General features: G+C 41.9%; 1 protein-coding gene across 1 annotated transcript in view; it reads right to left on the bottom strand.

Moving 5' to 3' along the window:
- Positions 1–18,393, bottom strand: part of GLDN (gliomedin) — a 66,259-nt gene extending 47,866 nt beyond the window's left edge. Inside the window, exon 1 of the mRNA XM_032297466.1 lies at positions 17,639–18,393. Within this exon, the coding sequence (XP_032153357.1) occupies positions 17,639–18,001 (363 nt within the window). The 5' untranslated portion in view covers positions 18,002–18,393. The remainder of the gene's footprint in view (positions 1–17,638) is intronic.
- Positions 18,394–19,955: the final 1,562 nt, after the last annotated feature.

Here is a 19,955-nt window from a genome sequence, read left to right on the forward strand (position 1 = left end):
ACACACACACACACACACACACACACACACACACACACACACACACACACAGTGACAACTTGACATTCTATCTGCTTAACTACCGCAGCTGACCCCAAGATAGTTCTTTCCCAGTCATAAAAAAGGAAGCATCTATAAATCAACTTACTAATCTCACATCCTCGCCTATTCTTTATTTTTAAGAAGTTGTTTGGTAGTGATTTGCTTATTTGTAAGTCCTGCAACTTTACATCTTATTCTAGACAATTGTTTCTTAAAGGGGGCAGGCTCTTTTTATCTCTATGTTTTAAACACATACAAATGTAACAGAATAGCTCTCAACTGAAATTATATATAATCATGAGAAAATGCAGGTGAATATTTATCTGATCTTGAGATCTCGAGGTAGGAATGAACATTTTACACATAAAAGCAAAAGAAGAACCCATGAATAGAAGAGTTTATAGATTTGACTGCATGAAAATGAAAAATGTCCAATCCCTTCCCAAAATACCCATAAACAAAATTAAAATGTAGATAGCACCCTAGGCCAAAGGTGTAATGTAAATAACGTGGACTTTGGAGGCAGACATACTCTGTCTGAATTCCAGCTCCTTCACTCACTGGCTGTGTGACTCTGCACAGGATGTTCAACCTCTCCAAGCCTCAATGACACGTCTGTAAAATGGGAATAATGATGATAATGATGATAACAACTGCCTCACACAGTTATTATCAGGATAAGATAAAGACCTTTCTGAAACACATACCTAATGCTCTTATTGTAAAATCTGGCATGTTGCACATTCTCAATAAACATTATAATTGTTACTAAAGGAAAAGTATGGCACTGTGTATGATACACTAAAAGGTAATAGCTTTCCTATATAAAGAGCACTTGTAAATTAGTAAGAAAAAGATTAAAAACTCCAATTAAAAATAAGCAAAGAAAATTAATGAACAAATCTCATACAGTGAAAAAAATTAAAATCACCCATAAATACGTTTAATCAAACACCTGTAGTCCCTTCTTGGTGTCAATGGTCCAATCCATCCATGAGCTGGACTCTCCTCTTTTAAAAAAACTTCAAACTACCAAGACTCTAATACTTTCCCCAGCCAGTCTGGCTTAATTGCAGGCTGCTGATTCTCCGTTTTAGAGTCATTTGCTGAAGTACCAGATTCAAACTTGTATTTATCTTCTGTTGTTTTTGTGCTTTGTTTGAGTTCTTATTTGACTGCGAAATAAACAGTAGGACATTTTTTGGCATGAAGCTGGAATGTGTACTTTCTGGGATGGTCAGCCATGTGAAACTTACTCAAGGCTATTTATTTCCCTTGGTAATTAAAGGGTTCCTCACTGAGCTATAGCACCCAACAAGGTAAAATTCACAATGTCTAGCAGCCAATAAAAATTACCAGGTCTTCAACAAAGCAGGAAAACACAAGCAATAATGGGGGAGAAGAGATCAATTAATTGAGACCCACTCAGAAATGATACAAAGAATAAATACATAAATTAGTAGACAAAAGCAATAAAATAGTTATTTTAACCATATTCTTATGTTTGAGAAGCTAGAGGAAAGATTGAACATGCTAGACAGAAATATAAAAAATATAAAAACCACCCAACTCAAAGCTCTAAAAATGAAAACTACAATGCCTAATATGAAAGGTAAACTAGACTGGGTGCAGTGGCTCATACCTGTAATCCCAGCACTTTGGGAGGCCAAAGCAGGAGGATCACTTGAGCCCAGGAGTTCAAGGCTACAGTGAGCTATGATTACGACACTACTTTCCAGTCTGGGAGACAGAGCTAGATCCTGTCTCTAAAGAAACAAATAAGTACACTGGACAGGCCCAAGGGCAGATTAGACATTACAGATGTGTAAGGTGAGTGAACTTGAAGACATAGCAGTAGAAACTATCTGAAATGAAACAAATGGAGAAGAAACACTTTTTAAAAATGAGCAGAGTACCAGTGAGCTATGGGACAACTTAAGGAGCCCAATACATGTGTAACTAGAGTCCAGTGCTGGCAGGGAGGGCAGAAACATTTCTGAAATACCAGTGGCATAAAAACTTCAAAATTTAATAAAAACTATACACCCATAGATTCAACAGGCTCAAGAAGCCCCAAAGATAAGAAACATGAAGAAAATGACACCAAGGCATATCATAATAACACTGTTTAAAACATGTGATGAAGAGAAAATTCTAAAGGCAGCCAAAGGAAAAATGGCACATTCCACAGAGAGAAACACAGCTAAGGATAACAGCAGACTTCTTCAATGGAAACTTGCAAGTGAGAAGATAGTAAAGTAACATTTGTTAAGTACTGAAAGAAGAACAATTTCTATCTAGAATTCTATACTTCAAATAATTTTCAAAAGCGAAGGTAAAATAAAGAATCTTTAGACATTTTTGCATCCACCTGTATCATGCTCAAGTGGAAATGAACCACCTGCTGTTGAATGCCATTCCCCTCTCTCATCCTTCAAGATTTGACTGGTATGCTGCCTCCTTCTTGAAACTCTTCCTGATCGCCCACTGTACTTTATTCATACCCATCTTAGGGTCCTGTTAGGTATTGCTTGTGTCATAAGTGTTTAAGGATTTTTCTTTTCCCACCCACTTGCCTGTGAATTCCTTAAGGGTTCCTTTCTTGTTCTTCCTCAGCACCCACAGTGTGCACCCACATGCCCATAACAGGCTCTGAGTGTTTGTTATATTGATTTACATTTTACTTGGTTGCTAAAAGCCTTCTTTAAACTTCTTTCCAAGATATTTTTGACTGATTCAAAAGTACCTATGTCTGTATCAGGAAACACATGATAAGCTGGGCCCTATGCTTTTAAAAATAAGGCAAAATCTGTGGGCACAAAAAGCTCACAATACAGTTGATTGATTGAATTTGGTTGTTTATAAAGGACTTAAAAAAGTCACAGTCTGGGTTTCATAAGGAATAGACAGACTCTTGACAGAGCCTCCCTAAGTCCAAGTAATGAATAATATCATGCTTAGCATCTCCACAATTTCCTGACTATGCCTCCAGCTGGGACCTCCTCCCAGACCCAAGTATACAGCTACTTCTTGATGACATCTTCCCTTGGACATCTAATGAACATCTCAATGTTAACAACATTCAAAACTGAACTCTTGACCTTGCCCCACAAACCTGTTCCATTTGCAGTTTTGTCATCTCAGTTAATGGCAATTCTTTCCTTCCTATTGCTCAGCCACTAAACTTGAAGTCCTTCAATTCCTCTTTTATTCTCTCACATCACATTCAAACGGTCAGAAAATTTTATCAGCTCAACTATAAGACATATCTCTACATCGTCCATTTCTTATCATCTTCACTGCTTCCACTTGGTCTAAGCTACCATCGTCTTTCACCTGAATTATTGCAATGGCTAAATAAATAGCTCCCCTACTTCCACTACCTAACTTGCCCACCTACAGAATCTTTTCTCATCATTGAGAAGTCAGAGTGATTCATTGAGAATTCAGGTCAAATCACGTCACTCTTCTGCCCCAAACCCTCCAAAGATTCCTCATAAAAGCCAGTGTCGTTATAATAGCCTTCAAGACTACATGAACTGGTCTCTTGTTCCTTCTTCCCCACTCCACCCAATTACCTTTCTGACCTTCTTTTTTTTTTTTTTTTTTTTTTTTGAGACAGAGTCTTGCTCTGTTGCCCAGGCCGAAGTGCAGTGGCACAATCTTGGCTCACTGCAACCTCTGCCTCCCCAGTTCAAGCGATTCTCCTGCTTCGGCCTCCCGAGTGGCTGGGATTACAGGCACCCGCCACCATGCCTGGCTAATTTTTGTATTTTTAGTAGAGACAGGGTTTCTCCAAGTTGGCCAGTCTAGTCTTGAACTCCTGGTCTCGGGTGATCCACCCACCATAGACTCCCAAAGTGCTGGGATTACAGGCGTGAGCCACCGTGCCCAGCCCTGACCTCCTTTGTTACTATTCTTCCCACTCACTCTGCTCCAGTCTCCTTCCCTGAGCTCTCTCACTGTGGGACTTTTGCACTTGCTATTCCCTCTGCCCAAATGTCCCTCTCCACACATATTTACACGGCTCATTCCCTGGCCTCCTTCCAGTCTCTACTCAAATGTTACCTCTCCAGTGAGGCTTCCCCAGCCCCACTACTTATAATTACAGCTTCTTGTTCCCCCTCCCTAATCCTCCTCCTTGCTTTATTTTTATTTTTTCTTTTGAGACGGAGTCTTGCTCTGTTTCCCAGGCTGGAGTGCAGTGGCATGATCTCGACTTACTGGAACTTCTGTTTCCTGGGTTCAAGCAATTCTCCTGTCTCAGCCTCCTGAGTAGCTGGGATTACAGGTGTGCACCACCACACCTGGCCACTTCATTGTTCTTCATAGCACTTATCACCTTCTAACACTGTAGATAAATACATTACTTATTTGCTTTGGTTTTTATCTCCTTCCCCCCAGAACATAAACATCAAAAGAACAGGGATTTACATGTTTTGTTCACACTGTTTCTTGAGTACCTACAATAGTGCCTTGGATAAAATAGGTGCTCAGTGGCTACATATTGAATGCATGAATGAATCTTTGATCAGTAGAGCAGTTCTCTAAGTCAGTCTCACCAATATCTGATGTCATCTATTTGGTGAGTAGCATGAATTTCTAGGAATGAATTTTTAAAATGTTGCAGGACCCACCTCCAAAACTCTTAGTATAGCAAGAAATCAGGTTCAGAAACTGGCAGATACTCAAGTTTATATATGCACTTATCGAGCGATGGATCAGTCTATTAGTCAAGAGGTTTTCATCAAATTCTTAAGTAGAGGCATAGTAAAAAACCAAGAGACATATATAAAGAGATAAGGTGAATAAAGGTGACAAATTATAGGCCAAAATTGTATAAAAACAAAGTTTGAGTTGTATGATACAGATAAGTAAGTGCGAGAGAGGTTAGGGTGGGAAGGGATGAGTGTTTTGAAGTGAGCTGAGAATCACTTGTCTTCCCCAGGCCTCTAATGGAATTTCTAAGCAGGAGTACTGCTGGAATCATCTTTCAATAACCACTAATAGCAATATTTTATACTCACATTGTTGCCTTACAAAACAACTTCAGATACTTCCTGATTTTTATCTAAGCATTCTTAACATTCATCTGATAGTCAGAAATCATAGTTAACCAACACATCTGATGTTGGGAGGAACAGACAAAGAATTCGACCATTATCTCCAAATGCTGCCCTGTGGCATCCTTTGTACAGAGCAAAAGCATCTGTAAGAGTGTTTTCTCGACTGACTCCCTGCTCAGCCCCCTTCTCCCTCAATGCAGGGGATATCTACCTCTGTCATGCTCAAGCTAAAATGAACCACCTGCTGCTCAAGCATGTTCCCCTCTCGCATCTTTCAAGATGAGACTCAGATGCTGCCCTGGGTGATATTATATGATCATTCAAGGAAACATTTGAATGAGGTCCTTTGGGGTATAGTGAGATGCTTACCCATGAAACAATTGTTGACAATGTTAACACCAGGACACTGGCTGGATGGGAGGATTGGTCTAACCAGCATGCAGATTTAGTCAATAAAAAAAGTGAATGCATGCATTCACATTGGACAAAATGAATTAAAAAGATTTGCAATTAAAATATTTTTAAAAAATTTTGTGAGGTATATATATATTTATGGGATGTATAGGATATTTTGATACAGGCATATAATGAGCAATTGTGTAATAATCAAAGCAGAGTAAACAGGGTATCCATAACTTCAGCACTTATTGTGTTATGAACAATCCAATTATGCTCTTTTATTTAAAAATGTACAATTAAATTATTACTGACTACAGTCAAATGCTTTCAAATTATGCTCAGTATAATTAATCTTCCTAAATCTAATATCAAAATGCATTATCCTTTTAGTCCCTATGAACTTTCAAAACACCTATCTGGGAAATAGCATTTTTTTTATAGGTCTTTGTGTTGTCCCAGTCACCCAAGATTCCAAACTTTAGTGTCATCCTAGAATCTGCCATTTCTCTGGCAAGTTCTTTTGATTTATCTCCAAATTCTTTTTATTATAAAGCTTCCAAATTCCCTGAAGCACAGAATGGCAGCATTTGAAAAACACTAAAATAATAATGAGTGAACACATACTGAGTTCTAGGCACTGCATTAAGGACTTTACGTAGATTAATGAACTGAGTTCTTATAACTTGTAGGTTAGATACGGCTCTCACCACCTTTTTAAAGCAGAGGGAACTGAGATGCAGAGGGGTTGAGTGACCTGCTAAAGGTCACACGGTTGAGAGGGGAGCCACAAGTGAACTCACAGTCTAATTCCAGTGCTCACGCTCTTTACCATTATAAAGGCTTAGATCATTTTGGGGTCTGCCTTATACTTTTTAGATTTGCAAAGGCCTCTTACATGGAGAAGATAGAGTTCTCCTTGGAAGCAGGATGTTCTCCTTTCCCTGAATATTCTTTCTTATCTCTGTTTTCCTTCTCTCTTTTAGTGTCACATTCAGTCCCAAAACAAACTCTGCATCCTCAAGACTAAATTAGCCTGCTTCCATGTTTCCTCACTTCTGACCATAACACCATCTTTGATGTTAAATGGATCTGGACCAGGTAGCTCCTTTTGTGAGAGGTGTTCTAACCAGAGTGACTCCAACTTGAATAGGGGCTGAGTAAAATAAGGCTGAGACCTGCTGGGCTGCATTCCCAGAAGGTTAAGTATTCTAAGTCACGGGATAAGATGGGAGGTCAGCACAAGATACAGGTCACAAAGACCCTGCTGGCAACAGAGCATGCAGTAAAGAAGCCAGCCAAATCCCACCAAAACCAAAGTGGCAATGAAAATGACATCTGGTTGTCCTCACTGTTTATTATGTATCAATTAATAATGCATTAGCATGCTAAAAGACACTCCCATCAGCACCATGACAGTTTAAAAATGCCATGGCAATGACTAGAAGTTACCCTATATGGTCTAAAAGGAAGAGGAACCCTCAGTTCTAGGAAATCCCTTTCCCTTTTCCCGGAAAACTCATGAATAATCTACCCCATATTTAGCCTATAATGAAGAAATAACCATAAAAGTAGCCAACCAGCAGTCCCGGGGCTGCTCTGCCTCTGGAGTAGCCATTCTTTTGTTTCCTTACTTCTCTAATAAGCTTGCTTTCATCTGTGGACTCGCCCCAAATTCTTTCTTGTGCATCATCCAAGAACCCTCTCTTGGGGTCCAGATCAGGACCGCTTTTGGTGCACTTTTCCTTATATCCAATTAGTTGGCAAGATTAATTCATGCTTCCCTCTTGATATTTCTAGGACAGCACCTTCTTCATTTCCGATGCCATTATCTCAGCCAGACATGAATTGTTTCTTGCCTAGATTAATGTAATAACTTTCTTTCTTCTTGCTTCAGGCTTTCCCCATTTCCAGTCTTTCCTGCGTTGCACCAACAGATCTGTCCTCCTATAAAACCACTGTCTTTGTGACTCCTCCCTGGTAAAGGGTCTACAGTGGCTCCCAACTGCTCATTAGGTTCATTCTCAACTTCTCAAAAGTACAAATTCAAACCCCTCTCTAACCCAGCCAACCTTAGTTCCCTTCTCCCCACCCCAAACTCTCCATTACAGGAAGGCCTGTCTGACCTCTTGTTCTTCCTGACTTGTACCAGTTTCATTTCGGTCCCTAGACTTTGGCTCAAATTATTGCCTGTACTCGGAATGATTCACCCTCCTTGCCTGCCCCAGTCTCTACAACTCTCCATTGCCCATTTTGAATTCAGTTTCCTTGGTGCGGATTTATTTTCTCTCTTATTCACTACCCCCATGCTCTCCACACAGTCACTGTGAAGCATTTTTTCCTCTAAAGGTCTTTCTGCTCTGAGAGACTGTCCCCAAGTGTGGCCTAGGTGGGGGTAGGCATTTTCCACCTTCCGGTAAAAAAGGATACCAGACTTCAACACTCATCCACTGAGTAACCAAAAAACTGGGGAATTATTTTGCCATCACCAGCTCAACATTTTAGAGTACAGTTATTCACAACCCATTACAAAGTACTTCACAGTTTTTATATAGAGCCTAGGCAGGGCCTCCAAATTTCCCAGCACTTTGGAAAGCACAAACTTTTTCTGAATGGCACGTGAAGGGGTTACTCCACTGCATTCAGAACAAACTACACAAATTGCATTTTGAATGATCTTTAGTGGGCCTTGTTGTTTTAATCCTACCTTTCAGAAAAGAAAATTGTGTCTTCAACTTTAGATAAATTAGAAGCAAATTACACCTATTTAAAGCATAGAGCTGTTAAAGATCTACATAAAAGCAACTGATGGGCTGCAAAATGCTCCCTTTGTAGCTCAATTACAACCTAAAATCTTCAGCTTGTTTTAAACAACATGACCTTTAGTCTGTAGATAAAATGCATGTAAATTAATCTTGAATGTCAAGTAGATTTGGCCAAGAATTTCTTTTTTGTGTGGCAGTGGTGGTGGTGAGTTTGAGGAATGTAGAGAGAAAAAAAGAATGTCCTTTTTTTTTTTTTAATTGCATAAGTGTGTTTTTATCAAATCCAAGGACTGTTCTCACATTGGCAACAATATCCTGGAGAATACAAGACCCCTAAGAAGTAAAATTATTCTCCTTTCTCAATCTGTTTTTGCTCTACCTTCCACTCACATTTTCTTAATTTTTCAAATGCAAGCATACAAAAATTTTTTCAGGAATGCCACCAACAGGAATCAACAGAAGTTAACCATAGCTGAACCAGTCAGAGAGTGGTGAAGATGATTGCCTTTCAGTGAGTGCCAGATCTCATCATCAGTGGCCACGCAGAGGTGTAACTACCCAACAGGTTCATCTTGCCTGCTGCGCAGATAGAGCCAATTTATCAAGACAGGGGAATTGCAACAGAGTTTAACATATACAGAGCTGGCTAAACAGGAGACCAGACTTTTATTATTTCTTGAATCAGCCTCCCCAAAATTCAGAGGCTAGGGTTTTAAAAAGACAGTTTGGCAGGCAGGAGGCTAGGGAATGGGAAATGCTGATTGGTTGGGTCAGGGATGAAATCGCAGGGAGTCAAAGCTCCCCTCTTACACCAAGTCTGTTCCTAGGTGGTGGCCACAAGACCAGATGAACCAGTTTATTGGTCTTGGTGGTCCAGCTGATCCATCAGGATGTAGCATCTGAAAAATGCCTTGAACACCAATCTTAGGTTTTACAATAGTCATGTTATCTATAGGAGCAACTGGGGAGGTTAGAAATCTTGTGGCCTCTGGCTGCATGGCTCTTGAGTCATAATTTCTAATCTTGTGGCTAATTTTTTGTTTTACAAAGGTGGTCTGCTTCCCAAGGCTGGAGGGAGTTTGTTTTGGGGAAGAGCTGTTATCATCTTTGTTAAAAAGTTGAACTATAAACTAAATTCCTTCCAAAGTTAGTTCAGCCTACTTTGAGGAAGGAACGAGGGCAGCTTGGAGGTCAAAGCAAGATGGAGCCAGTTAGGTCAGATTTCTTTCACTGTCATAATTTTCACACCGTTATAATCTTTGCAAAGGCACTTTAAGAGGGTTGGGAGCTGGGAAATCCTGAATCTCTGAACAAGCCCTGTTGCCATATTAAAGGGAACTCTGTTTTGTTGTCAATGCCAAGATGACTTTGGTTGGTATGATGCCAATCCAGGCTTCAAGAGGCCAAATATTATCCCAAAGCAGCTGCTGATAAGAGCACAGATGAACAGACAAGTTGGCACCCTAAAGTAAGTGGAAATAAAGAGTAAACCCAGAAACAGGGCACTAGGAGCATGGGGCAAAAAGGGTTAATGGCAAAGCAATACTGAGTGCCACGGTCTGAATATCTGTGTACCCGCAAATTCCTATGTTGAAACCTAATCATCAGTGTGATGGTATTAGGAGGTGGGGTCACTGGAAGGTGACTAGGTCATGAAGAGAAAGCCTACATAAATAGGATTAATGACCTCATAAAAATGATTTTTAAAATCATAAAAATGATTAATGACCTTATAAAAATGAGGACCCAGAGAGCTTCCTTGCCTTTCTACCACGGCAGAAGGTAAGAAGGTGAGAAGGCACAATTTATGAACCAGAAAACAGACCCTCATCAGACGCCCAATCTGTTAGCACCTACATCTTAGACTCCTCAGCTGCCAGAGCTGTGAGAAATACATTTCAGTCATTTATAAGCTACCCAACCTATGGTATTTAGTTATAGCAGCCTGAATAAACTAAGAGTATGATAAATCTTAATAATAGCAACAACAAACACTTATTGAGAACCCAACTATACCAGGTACTGTACTTTATCTATATGATCTCCCTTAAACATCCTAACAACCTAATGAGGTAGGTGTTATTTTCTCAGTCATACAGATGAGGCAACTGAGGCTTGGAAAAGTTAAAAGATTTGCCCAAGTTCACCCAGCTATCAAGCTGTGGGTCCAAGATGTGAATCCATCTGACTTCCAAGTCCACACTGCTCACCACCACCACATATTTCAAAGAATCAGGAGAACCCCTGATTTAGTGCCTTGGGCACTCCTAAGAATCAACCCTAGTGCTGTTCCAGGGAATTGCAATGTAAGTGGAGGTATGGCAAATTTTTTCTGAAAAGGACAAGACAAAAAGCATTTTAAGTTTTGTGGGCCACATGGTCTCTGCTGCAACTACTCAACTCTGCTGTTGTAGTGCCAAAACAGCAATAAACAATTTGTAAACAAATGGGTATGATTGTATTCCAATAAAACTTTATTCATGGTGACTGAAATTTCAATGTCATGTTTTTATGTTATGTAATATTATGATTCTTTGGCTTTTTCCCCACCCATTTATAAATGTAAAAACTATTCTTTATGGCCTGTACAAAAACAAGTATAATATCCGGGTGGACTTGGCCAACAGGCCATAGTTTACTGACCCCAGTCTACATCTTCAACTTTTACAACATTTGGAAATAACCCAGCCCAAGGAAGTGGGAAAGGGAGGTAAACTCTGGTACAGCCAATTTAAGGAAATACAGCACCCATGCAAACAGAAGCTGTGACTTTTTTCTTTATAAACAATAGAATTTTTAGATCCATATCAGTGTAGCTTACAGCAGTCATCATGCAAAGCTATCTGTTTGCCATAATACTGTGTTACTGCTTAATCCAGCTGGAATCTCCTGCTTGGGGACTACTTTCAGAATCGGAAGCACATGCTTTTGAAAGTGACAGGAAATCTCCATCCACTGAAGTTGGAGTTGATTTTTTAAAAACGGCAAAAAACAACAAAAAAGCCAAACCCAATGCAAAAAACCACATTGACCTCAATCAGTAATAGCAACAATAATAATGACACAGTAACTACTATGCTTTCAGAGTCAGACGGGTAAATAAGGGAATTGTGGTCAAGCTAAATAAAGCCCTTTGGGTTCAAAACCACTCATAATTCTGAGATGAGACTCCTGCAAATGCATGATAGGAAGTCCTAACATGGCCCCTAACAATGTGAATGTTGTTTGGCCAACATTCTGTCAGCCAATTAAAAAAAAACCAAAACTTTTTTGAATTGCTGTCAATATTTAGAAGCCAGGAGATTTCACATAAAAAACCAGATTTTATACTTCTCTTTAAAAAAAAAAAATCAAGATAGATACAGTGGCCATGGCTGTAATTCTGGCACTTTGGGAGATTGAGGCAGGAGGATTTCTAGAGCCCAGGAGTTCAAGACCAGCCTGGGTAACATAGCGAGATCTCGTCTCTACTAAAGAAAAAAATTTTTTTAATTAGCCAGGAGTGGTGGCACATACTTGTAGTCCCAGATACTCAGGAGGCTGAGGCAGGAGGATCATTTGAACCTAGTTAGACAAGGCTGCAGTGAGCTATGATCACTCCACTGCACCACGCCAGCTTGGGGGACAAAGTGAGACCTTGTCTCTAAAAAACAACAACAACAAAAAATGAAAAGGAAAGAAAAAAATCAGGCACAGGAAGCAGGAAGCTCAGATTCTTGTACAGTCACTATCAGTGGAAGCCTCCCCTTTAGGCAAAGCAGATGAACCTCAGGTTGGTGCAGTCCCTACCATGCTCTATTGCTCCCCGACCCAGGAGCAGCTGCCAGATGACCTGGGGTGCAAGGCCCTTTTGACTCCCATGAAGAAGAGAGTAACATAGTCACATGGTTCAAAAGTCAAAATAATACAGAAAGCTATACAATAAGGGGTTCATTCCTACCTTATCACACCCTCTAAAAGTAAGCACTTTTATTAATGTCTTCAATTAGTTTTCCTTTTCTTGCTTACACAAGGTAATACAATACATATTTTTCTCTGCCTTGCTTTGTTCACTTAGAATACATCCAGGGGATTGTTCTAACTCTCATTATATAGAGAATTTCCTCATTCTTGTTTTACAGCTACTTAGTATTAGATTAACTTAACTAGTGCTGGATTGGTGGACATGGGTTAATTATAGTCTTTTGCTTTTACAAATATTCAGTGATGAATATGTACAAATGTCACTCATAGGTGATAGAATCTATGATGAGATTGCTGGGTCAAAGAGTATTTGTAATTTTTTCCTGATTTTGCCAAAGTGCCTTCTGTATGGGTTCTACCATTCTGCACTGCAAATAGCAATGCAACAGCATGTCTGTTTCTCTTTAGCTTCCCTAACAGAGTGTGTTGTCAAAATTTTGTAGTTCTGTCATTCTGCTAGGTTAGGGGTGTCCAATCTTTTGGCTCCCCTAGGCCACAATGGAAGAAGAATTGTCTTGGGCCACATATAAAATACACTAATACTAGCAAAAACTGATGAGCTAAAAAAAAAAAAATTGCAAAAAAATCTCATAATGTTTTAAGAAAGTTTATGAATTTGAGCTGGGCCACATTCAAAGCCATCCTGGGCCACAGATTGCATATGCTGGTTTTAGGTGAAAATTATATTTTGGGGTAGTTGTAATCTACATTTTTAAATGAAGAGACCTTTTCCCATGTGCTTATGAGACATTTGTATTTCTTTGCCTGAGAGCTATCTCATTTTCCTATTGGATTCTCATTTCTGTTATTGATTTTCTTATTAAATTCTTGTTTTATCAACTTTTAGGAATGCTAAATGTATTAGAAAGATTATGTGTCTGGCTGGGCACAGTGGCTTATGCCTGTAATCCCAGCACTTTGGGAGGCTGAAGCAGGCGGATCACTAGGTCAAGAGATCAAGACCATCCTGGCCAACACGGTGAAACCCCGTCTCTACTAAAAATACAAAAAATAGCTGGGCATGGTGTCACGTGCCTATGGTCCCAGCTACTCAGGAGGCTGAGGGGAAAGAATCGCTTGAACCCAGGAGGTGGAGGTTGCAGTGAGCTGAGATTGCACCACTGCACTCCAGCCTGGGTGACAGAGCAAGACTCTGTCTCAAAAAAAAAAAAAAGATTATGTATCTATGATATGATATGGTTTTTTCAGTTTGTTTTGCTTTGTTTTGTTTTGTGAGACTGAGTCTTGCTCTGTCACCCAGCTGGAATGCAGTGGCACAATCTCAGCTCACTGCAACCTCCTCTTCCCGGGTTCAAGTTGTCCTCCTGCCTTAGCCTCCTGAGTAAGTGGGATTATAGGCACCCACCATCATGCCTGGCTATTTTTGTATTTTTAGTAGGGATAGGGTTTCACCATGTTGGCCAGGCTGGTCTTGAACTCCTGACCTCAGGTGATCCACCTGCCTTGGCCTCCCAAAGTGCTGGGATTGCAGGCATGAGCCACGGCATCTGGCCCTCTAGTTTGTTATTTATCTTTTGCTTTTGTTTGTGGTGTTTTAATTTTTGTTGTTTGCTGTGCAGAAGTTTTGTTGTTGCTTCATGTGCCTTTAAAATACAGTCAAATTTATTTATTGTTTGTTTGTTTATGGCTTTTGAGTTATAATTTGAAAGTAAATCTGTCCAATTCCAAAATTAAAAATAATATATTTTCTTTTAGTTTCATTTTTTAAAAATGTAAATCTTTGATCCATTTAGAGCTTGTTAAAGTACATATTGTGAGAATAAAACTATTCTTTTCCAACCTTTATCTTTTCCCAGAGGGCTTTCCTGTTGTTTCAAAATCATTTATTAAGTTCATTCTTCACCACTGGTGTGAGATACTATCTTTATTATGCACTAAATTGCCATATGTCTTTAAGACTATTTCTGGACTTTCCACTCTGTCCCATTGGTTTGTCTATTCGTATCCCACTCTGTTTTAATTACTCAGACTTTAATTATATTTTAATATCTCATAGAACTAGTATTCCCCATTGTTCTTTTTATTGCGGATTTTAAAAATCCAGCATAGATGTTTAATTTTGTCAAAAGCCTTTTCATCATTTGGTAATTATGGAATCTTATTTGCCTTCCTTGAAAAAATCATTTGAATTGTAACTCCTACTTTAAAATAGCCAGACTGATTTTCAGGTTAGAGAGGTGCCAAGGACCTTTTCAACAATATCCTGGGTGAGGAAATGCATATGGTCCCTCAAGGACAACAATTATCATGGATACGTAATCACCAGTCTCAGAGTATTACATCTTCTCTATGTTTGTTTAATTTATGAAAATATTTGTGAAACTCCTTCTGAGTGCTTGACCCTGGATTTTGGACAAGACAGGCTGATAAGGCTACCAGAACATCAGCAAATGTGAGATAGGAAGAGAGGAAGGAGAGAGAGTAGCTGATGGGAAGAGAACAAGGAGGATACCAGAGGAGGTCAGAGAAAGAGACTAAACAGAAGTAGCATCTCCTGCAGGATTCAGTAGCAGATGGGTTGAATTTTCTCTCTCTCTCCCTGCTCATCAGATCCCTATTCCCATTACTGGTTTAATTCAGTGGTTCCCAAGTCCCATCCAGGGCCACTTTTATTACTTTCTCCCAAGAGTATGCACATGGCTTAAAAAATTTAATGTGCTTCTGGGCTGTGCCAAATTAACTGTACTTAATAATTATCTTGTCTTTTTAACAAAGTCATTTACAGCTGCCAACCAGGTTCTGGTAAGAATATGCTCAGCTAAACAGAATTCTCATACTGAGTTGATGTATTTTCAGCCAACAGTACAGAAACTCAAAGTATCAGTTACATTGAGGTTCATCTTGGATAAATGAACCATTCTGGAAGGCTTTTTGAAATGTTGACATTAGTCTGCATAGAGAGTTTGTTTCTTTGTTCCTAGACCTGTAGGGACATAAGATCTCAGGGTGAGGACCTTGGCTCTTACTTTCAATCAAGATATGGTGGTGTATAAAAGGGCCAGGGAAGGTGTAGCCTTCACCCATAAGAAGTGTGTACACTTGCGTCCACGATATATACAAGATCATTGTCTTAACTTCTCTACAAGAGCTTCCCAATGATTTTTTTTTAATAAAAAGTTGTTTTCTCATATGAATAATTGTTCTGAGTAGAGCCCAGAGTAAAGATGAGGAAAACTGTGAAGCTGAATGGAAATAATATTGCTGTAAGAAATTTTAAAACTTTTCAGTAATAAAATTGGCTCCTTGGCTTGAAGAAAAGGCCTTGATGGAGATCTGGTGAGAGTGTGATGCCTAACATAGGAAGTCATGCCAACGTCCTTCCTGCTGGTGAGTGAGCACTCCATCCCAAGACTGTGGCCTAACAAATTCAGAATCTCTGGGGGTGGGATTCAGGCATCCGTAAGTTTGAAAGCTTACTCCCCAAATAATTCCAGTAGGCAAGCTTACTACTAAAAATGTGGTCTTCAGGCCAGGAGCATTGGTAGCAGTGGGAGCTTGGTAGAAATGCAGAATCTTAGGCCCCATCTCAGACCTTCTGAATCAGAATCTGCATGTTAACAAGATTCCCAAGATATTTGTGTCCACAATAAAGACAGTGTTAAGACACAGTGTTCTAGAGGAGTATTTCTTAAAGTGTGGTGCCTGGACCATCTGCATCAAACTCACCGATGTCATAGGAGGTAGGGGGATGAGGGTCAGGGGACTGCCTTCTCCTAGCCTCAGGGACAGTCCCTCATGACTCTAAAAGGTCAAAACATACCCATTGCAGTTGGGGATGAGACGATGATAATCTACTATTGCATTCCATCTGACTAACATGATAATTCTGCTCTCTGATTGTAACAGAGTTGGTGGTAGCACTGCCAGGTCACTTAATCTAGCTTTGACACAGAGTGGAGTGTCTCCATTTAATTTGTTAGTGACAGAATAGGTTGCAATTTGGATACAAAAGCTTCTACCTTAAAAGTAGGATTAGAAGTATAAAACATTGATGCTCAGATGCATCCCTCTCTGAGGATTTTTAAAAAGCCTTAAAATGTAGAGTAGAGAGCTGAGAAAGCGAGAATGAATTCCCCTAAGTAGGTTTTCTCATCTTATAGCAGTCTTTTTTTGGAATTTGCTTAAGTCCAGATTTTCAAATAACACGAATTAAAAAAAAAAAAAAAAAAAAGAATGGAAAACTCGATCTCTCTCAAAAGATGTATTTGAAGTATGTAGTACTTTTGTGTAGTTTTAAAAACATTTCAGCTCATGTAAGATATTTAAAAGCTTCTATCATAACAGAAACTTTAAGTCGATTTATTTTCAAATACCTAGGATTCTGAAGTATGGCTCACACTTGACTGGAGGTAATAGCTGAAACCTTTCTAATTATAAAGTGAAATGAGGCTGTTGCAATTGTAATAGATAATGAAATGTGATGGGGAACTGCAATGTGATCTAACAGTATTTGTTAAATACTTACTGAATTAAAAGCAGCAAAAGCAAAGAAACTTAACACTGGGAAAAAAATCTTTAAGGCTTTGAAGACTTTCTTCAGAGCAGTGTTTCTTAAACCTTTTGGGGGAGGCATGCAATGAGGCCCCCCTTGAGATCTAGTGAAAAGCTGCGGACCGTCATCCACCTGGGCAGGAGGTCACAGGCACACACACTTGGCAATTTCTGCAGTTCCATAGATTTCCTGGAGCCCATGCGGAGAGTAATCCGCAGGCCCATGTTAAGAATCTCAGCTTTGACACGGCATTGTACCATATTGATGTCTCCCATTTGGAACTACTTTACATCCAGGGGCAACTTTCCCAGCATCTAGGTCCCAGGTGGGCAGTAAAACTAGGGCTGGCTGTTTTCACTTAAACGGAAACAATTAGGCTGGCCATCTCCTGGGAATGAGGTGATGCCAGGTGAAAAGCCAGACCACTAGATGATGCCAGGGAAAGAATCCCTTTATTGAAAAAGCCTATGCTCTTTCAGAAAAGCGCCTCCATCCTCTCAGAGGGCCCCAGCCATAGGCCAGTGGCACAGGCGGAGCCCCGAGACCGCTATGACTCCGTTCACACCAGAAGAGGAAAACTTGTCTAAGTTGAGAAGGAAACAGGCTCTTAAAAACACTGCCTTCGCCCTTCATTTACATGCGGACTCAAAGAATGTCTGTCAGAGGTAGAAGAGACTCACTCCTTCACTCTCTCCCTAACCTCACAGATGAGAAAACAGACTCTAGTGGGTCGAGGTGCTTGCCAAGGTGACATCCCCAGCTACTCGTGCTCAGGGCCCTCTCGGCAGCACCTCGCCGCCTGGCCAGGGGAGGAATGGGCGTCGGCGTCCTCGCCCCACACCCCCAGCCGCCCACCCGGCTGGGGCGCCACGGGGAACCGAGCCCCCGCCTACCGGCACCATGGAGTAGGTCATCATCATCAGCATGTCCTGGCTCTCGGCGCGGATATGATGCGCGGGCTCCCCGCCGTGGCTGCGCTTGTTGCGCGCTGAGCTGGCGGGGTCTTGGGGTGGGGCGGGCGCTCCGCGCTGCGCGCGGCTCAACTCGGCCAGGAAGGCGCGCAGGGCACCGTCCTCCCGCTGCTCCCCGCCCCGCTGCGCCTCCAGCGCTCGCAGCGCCGCGCTCAGCCCGCGCCACTGGCACAGCGCGAACACCGTGCCCGCAGCGTTGAGCGCCGAGAGCAGCGCCACGGCCGCCAGGGCGCCGCGCAGGCCCCAGCCCGCGTCCCCACGGCCTTGCTCCGCGCCTCGGGCCATGCTCTGTGCACCTCGGGCTGGGCAGGGGATTGGCAGCCTTCGACCCTGGCAGCTTTTATACGCCTCGGGCAAGCCGTGGGCTGGTGGCAGCGCCGTGAGTCAAGTCACTCTTTGGCCCAGCTGACGAGGCGGGTTGGGGACAGCAGCGGTGGCGCCGGAGCAGCCCAGAGGGACAGGCGGGCAGAAGCGGGAGAAGAGCCAGTGGAGACAGCCCGCGGAGGAGGGGCTGGCAGGGCTTGCGCTTCCAGAGTCCCACCAGCTGAGCAAACCCTCTCCTCCTGTTCCCACTGCTCTGCCCGTGGGCACTGCCGTGGCCCAGACGGGCAAAGTAAGGGTCAGACTGAGGAGGAGAGCAGGAATTCTTATGACGAGAAGTCTCCGGATTCCACCCGCTTCTGCCCCCACACTGCCCTCTTTGGAGAAAAAGCTCAGCATGCCCAGATGCTAAAGCACGTGCCCACTGTCCATGGGAGGTCTGGTCCTAGGCCCAGCCCCAGGCTGCCCACGGGGCCACTGAAGACCCCAGATGACCTTTCCCAGCAAGGGGATGGATAGGGGCAGGGAGACAGTTGGCACCGGAAGGCGCAAAAAAAAAAAAAAAAAAAAAAAAAAAAAAGAAAGAAAGAAAGAAAAGAAAAATCCACCCATCAGAACCAGAAAAGCCCAGGCCTGCCTGGCAAACAGGACTCGTCCTTGAAGGGAGAGTTCCAGGATTTGACAAGCCAAGAACTCTCCCATGAGATCCAGACCGGGAAAATGGCAGAGTGATGAGGAAAAAAAACAACCCAGGAATCAGGAAACCTGGTTCTAAAGCCATTCTGTTGCTACTCAGCTGGGAGGCTTTGAGCATGTCCCAAGACCGTGCAGAGGTGCTTTCTGGCGGAGGGGTTGGAGAGCTGAGCCAGGGTTGGGCGCTTATCCAGCCCTAGGAAAGCATGTTGTCCCATCCCTCTCATTTACTCCTTACAACTTTTATGTTGCCCAGATACCTGCTCTGCCTTGAGGGCCACTGTTACCCAAATGCAGAGACACTTTTGAGCTTCCTCAGAGGACTTCTTCACTCATGAACTTTCTCAGCTTCTCCTACAATGGCTCTGCTTCTCTGGTGCCCCAGGGCCTGTGGGAAACTAATGTAGATAGCCATCTTCTTAACCCATGTTAAGAACCTCAGAAAAATATCACTCTTTATGGATGGCTCCTATTTGGTAGACCCAACCAGAAGCAAGGATAGCTGTTACCATAGCCCCATAACTCAAGGAAGAGGTGGCTCCCGGCCATTGAGCCAGTTGGAGCAGTTATAGAGAAAGGACTTCCTCTGGCAGAGGGGCCTCGCTGTTTCAGCACCTGGGGGAGACCAGTAGAAAGATCAGAGAGCAAGAACCTTTAGACTTAATAGTAGGTGCTCTGTAACCATCTACTCCCCAAAGATTTGCATTCCGCTGTGGTTTGGATCTATGTCCCCATCCAAATCTCAGGTAGAATTGTGATTCCCAGTGTTGGAGGTTGAGCCTGAAAGGAGGTGATTGGGTCATGGGTGTGGTCCTTCATAAAGGGTTTAGCACCATCCCTTCAGGGCTGTTCTATGATAGTGAGTTATCATGAGATCTGATTGTTTAAAAGGGTGCAGCATCTCTCCCGCCCTCCTCTTCCTCCTGCTCCCACTATGTGAGACTTCCTGCTCCTGCTTTGCCTTCCTCCATGAATAAAAGTTTCCTGAGGCCTCCCCAGATGCAGGTGCTCCCATGCTTCCTGTTCAGCCTGCAGAACTATGAGACAATTAAACTTCTTTTCTTATAAATTACCCAGTCTCAGGCACTTCTTTATAGCAAGGCGAGAGAATGGACTAATACACATTCCAATTCTTACAGGCAGGTTTTTTTTGACACAGGAGAGAAATCTGAGTAACATCAGACTTCTTGCCCCCTACTCTCCAGGGTGAGCCAGGGTAGAGCCT

The sequence above is a fragment of the Sapajus apella genome, unplaced genomic scaffold (assembly GCF_009761245.1).
Source record: "Sapajus apella isolate SASKATOON/1434 unplaced genomic scaffold, GSC_monkey_1.0 scaffold37, whole genome shotgun sequence".
NCBI classification, from domain to species: domain Eukaryota; kingdom Metazoa; phylum Chordata; class Mammalia; order Primates; family Cebidae; genus Sapajus; species Sapajus apella.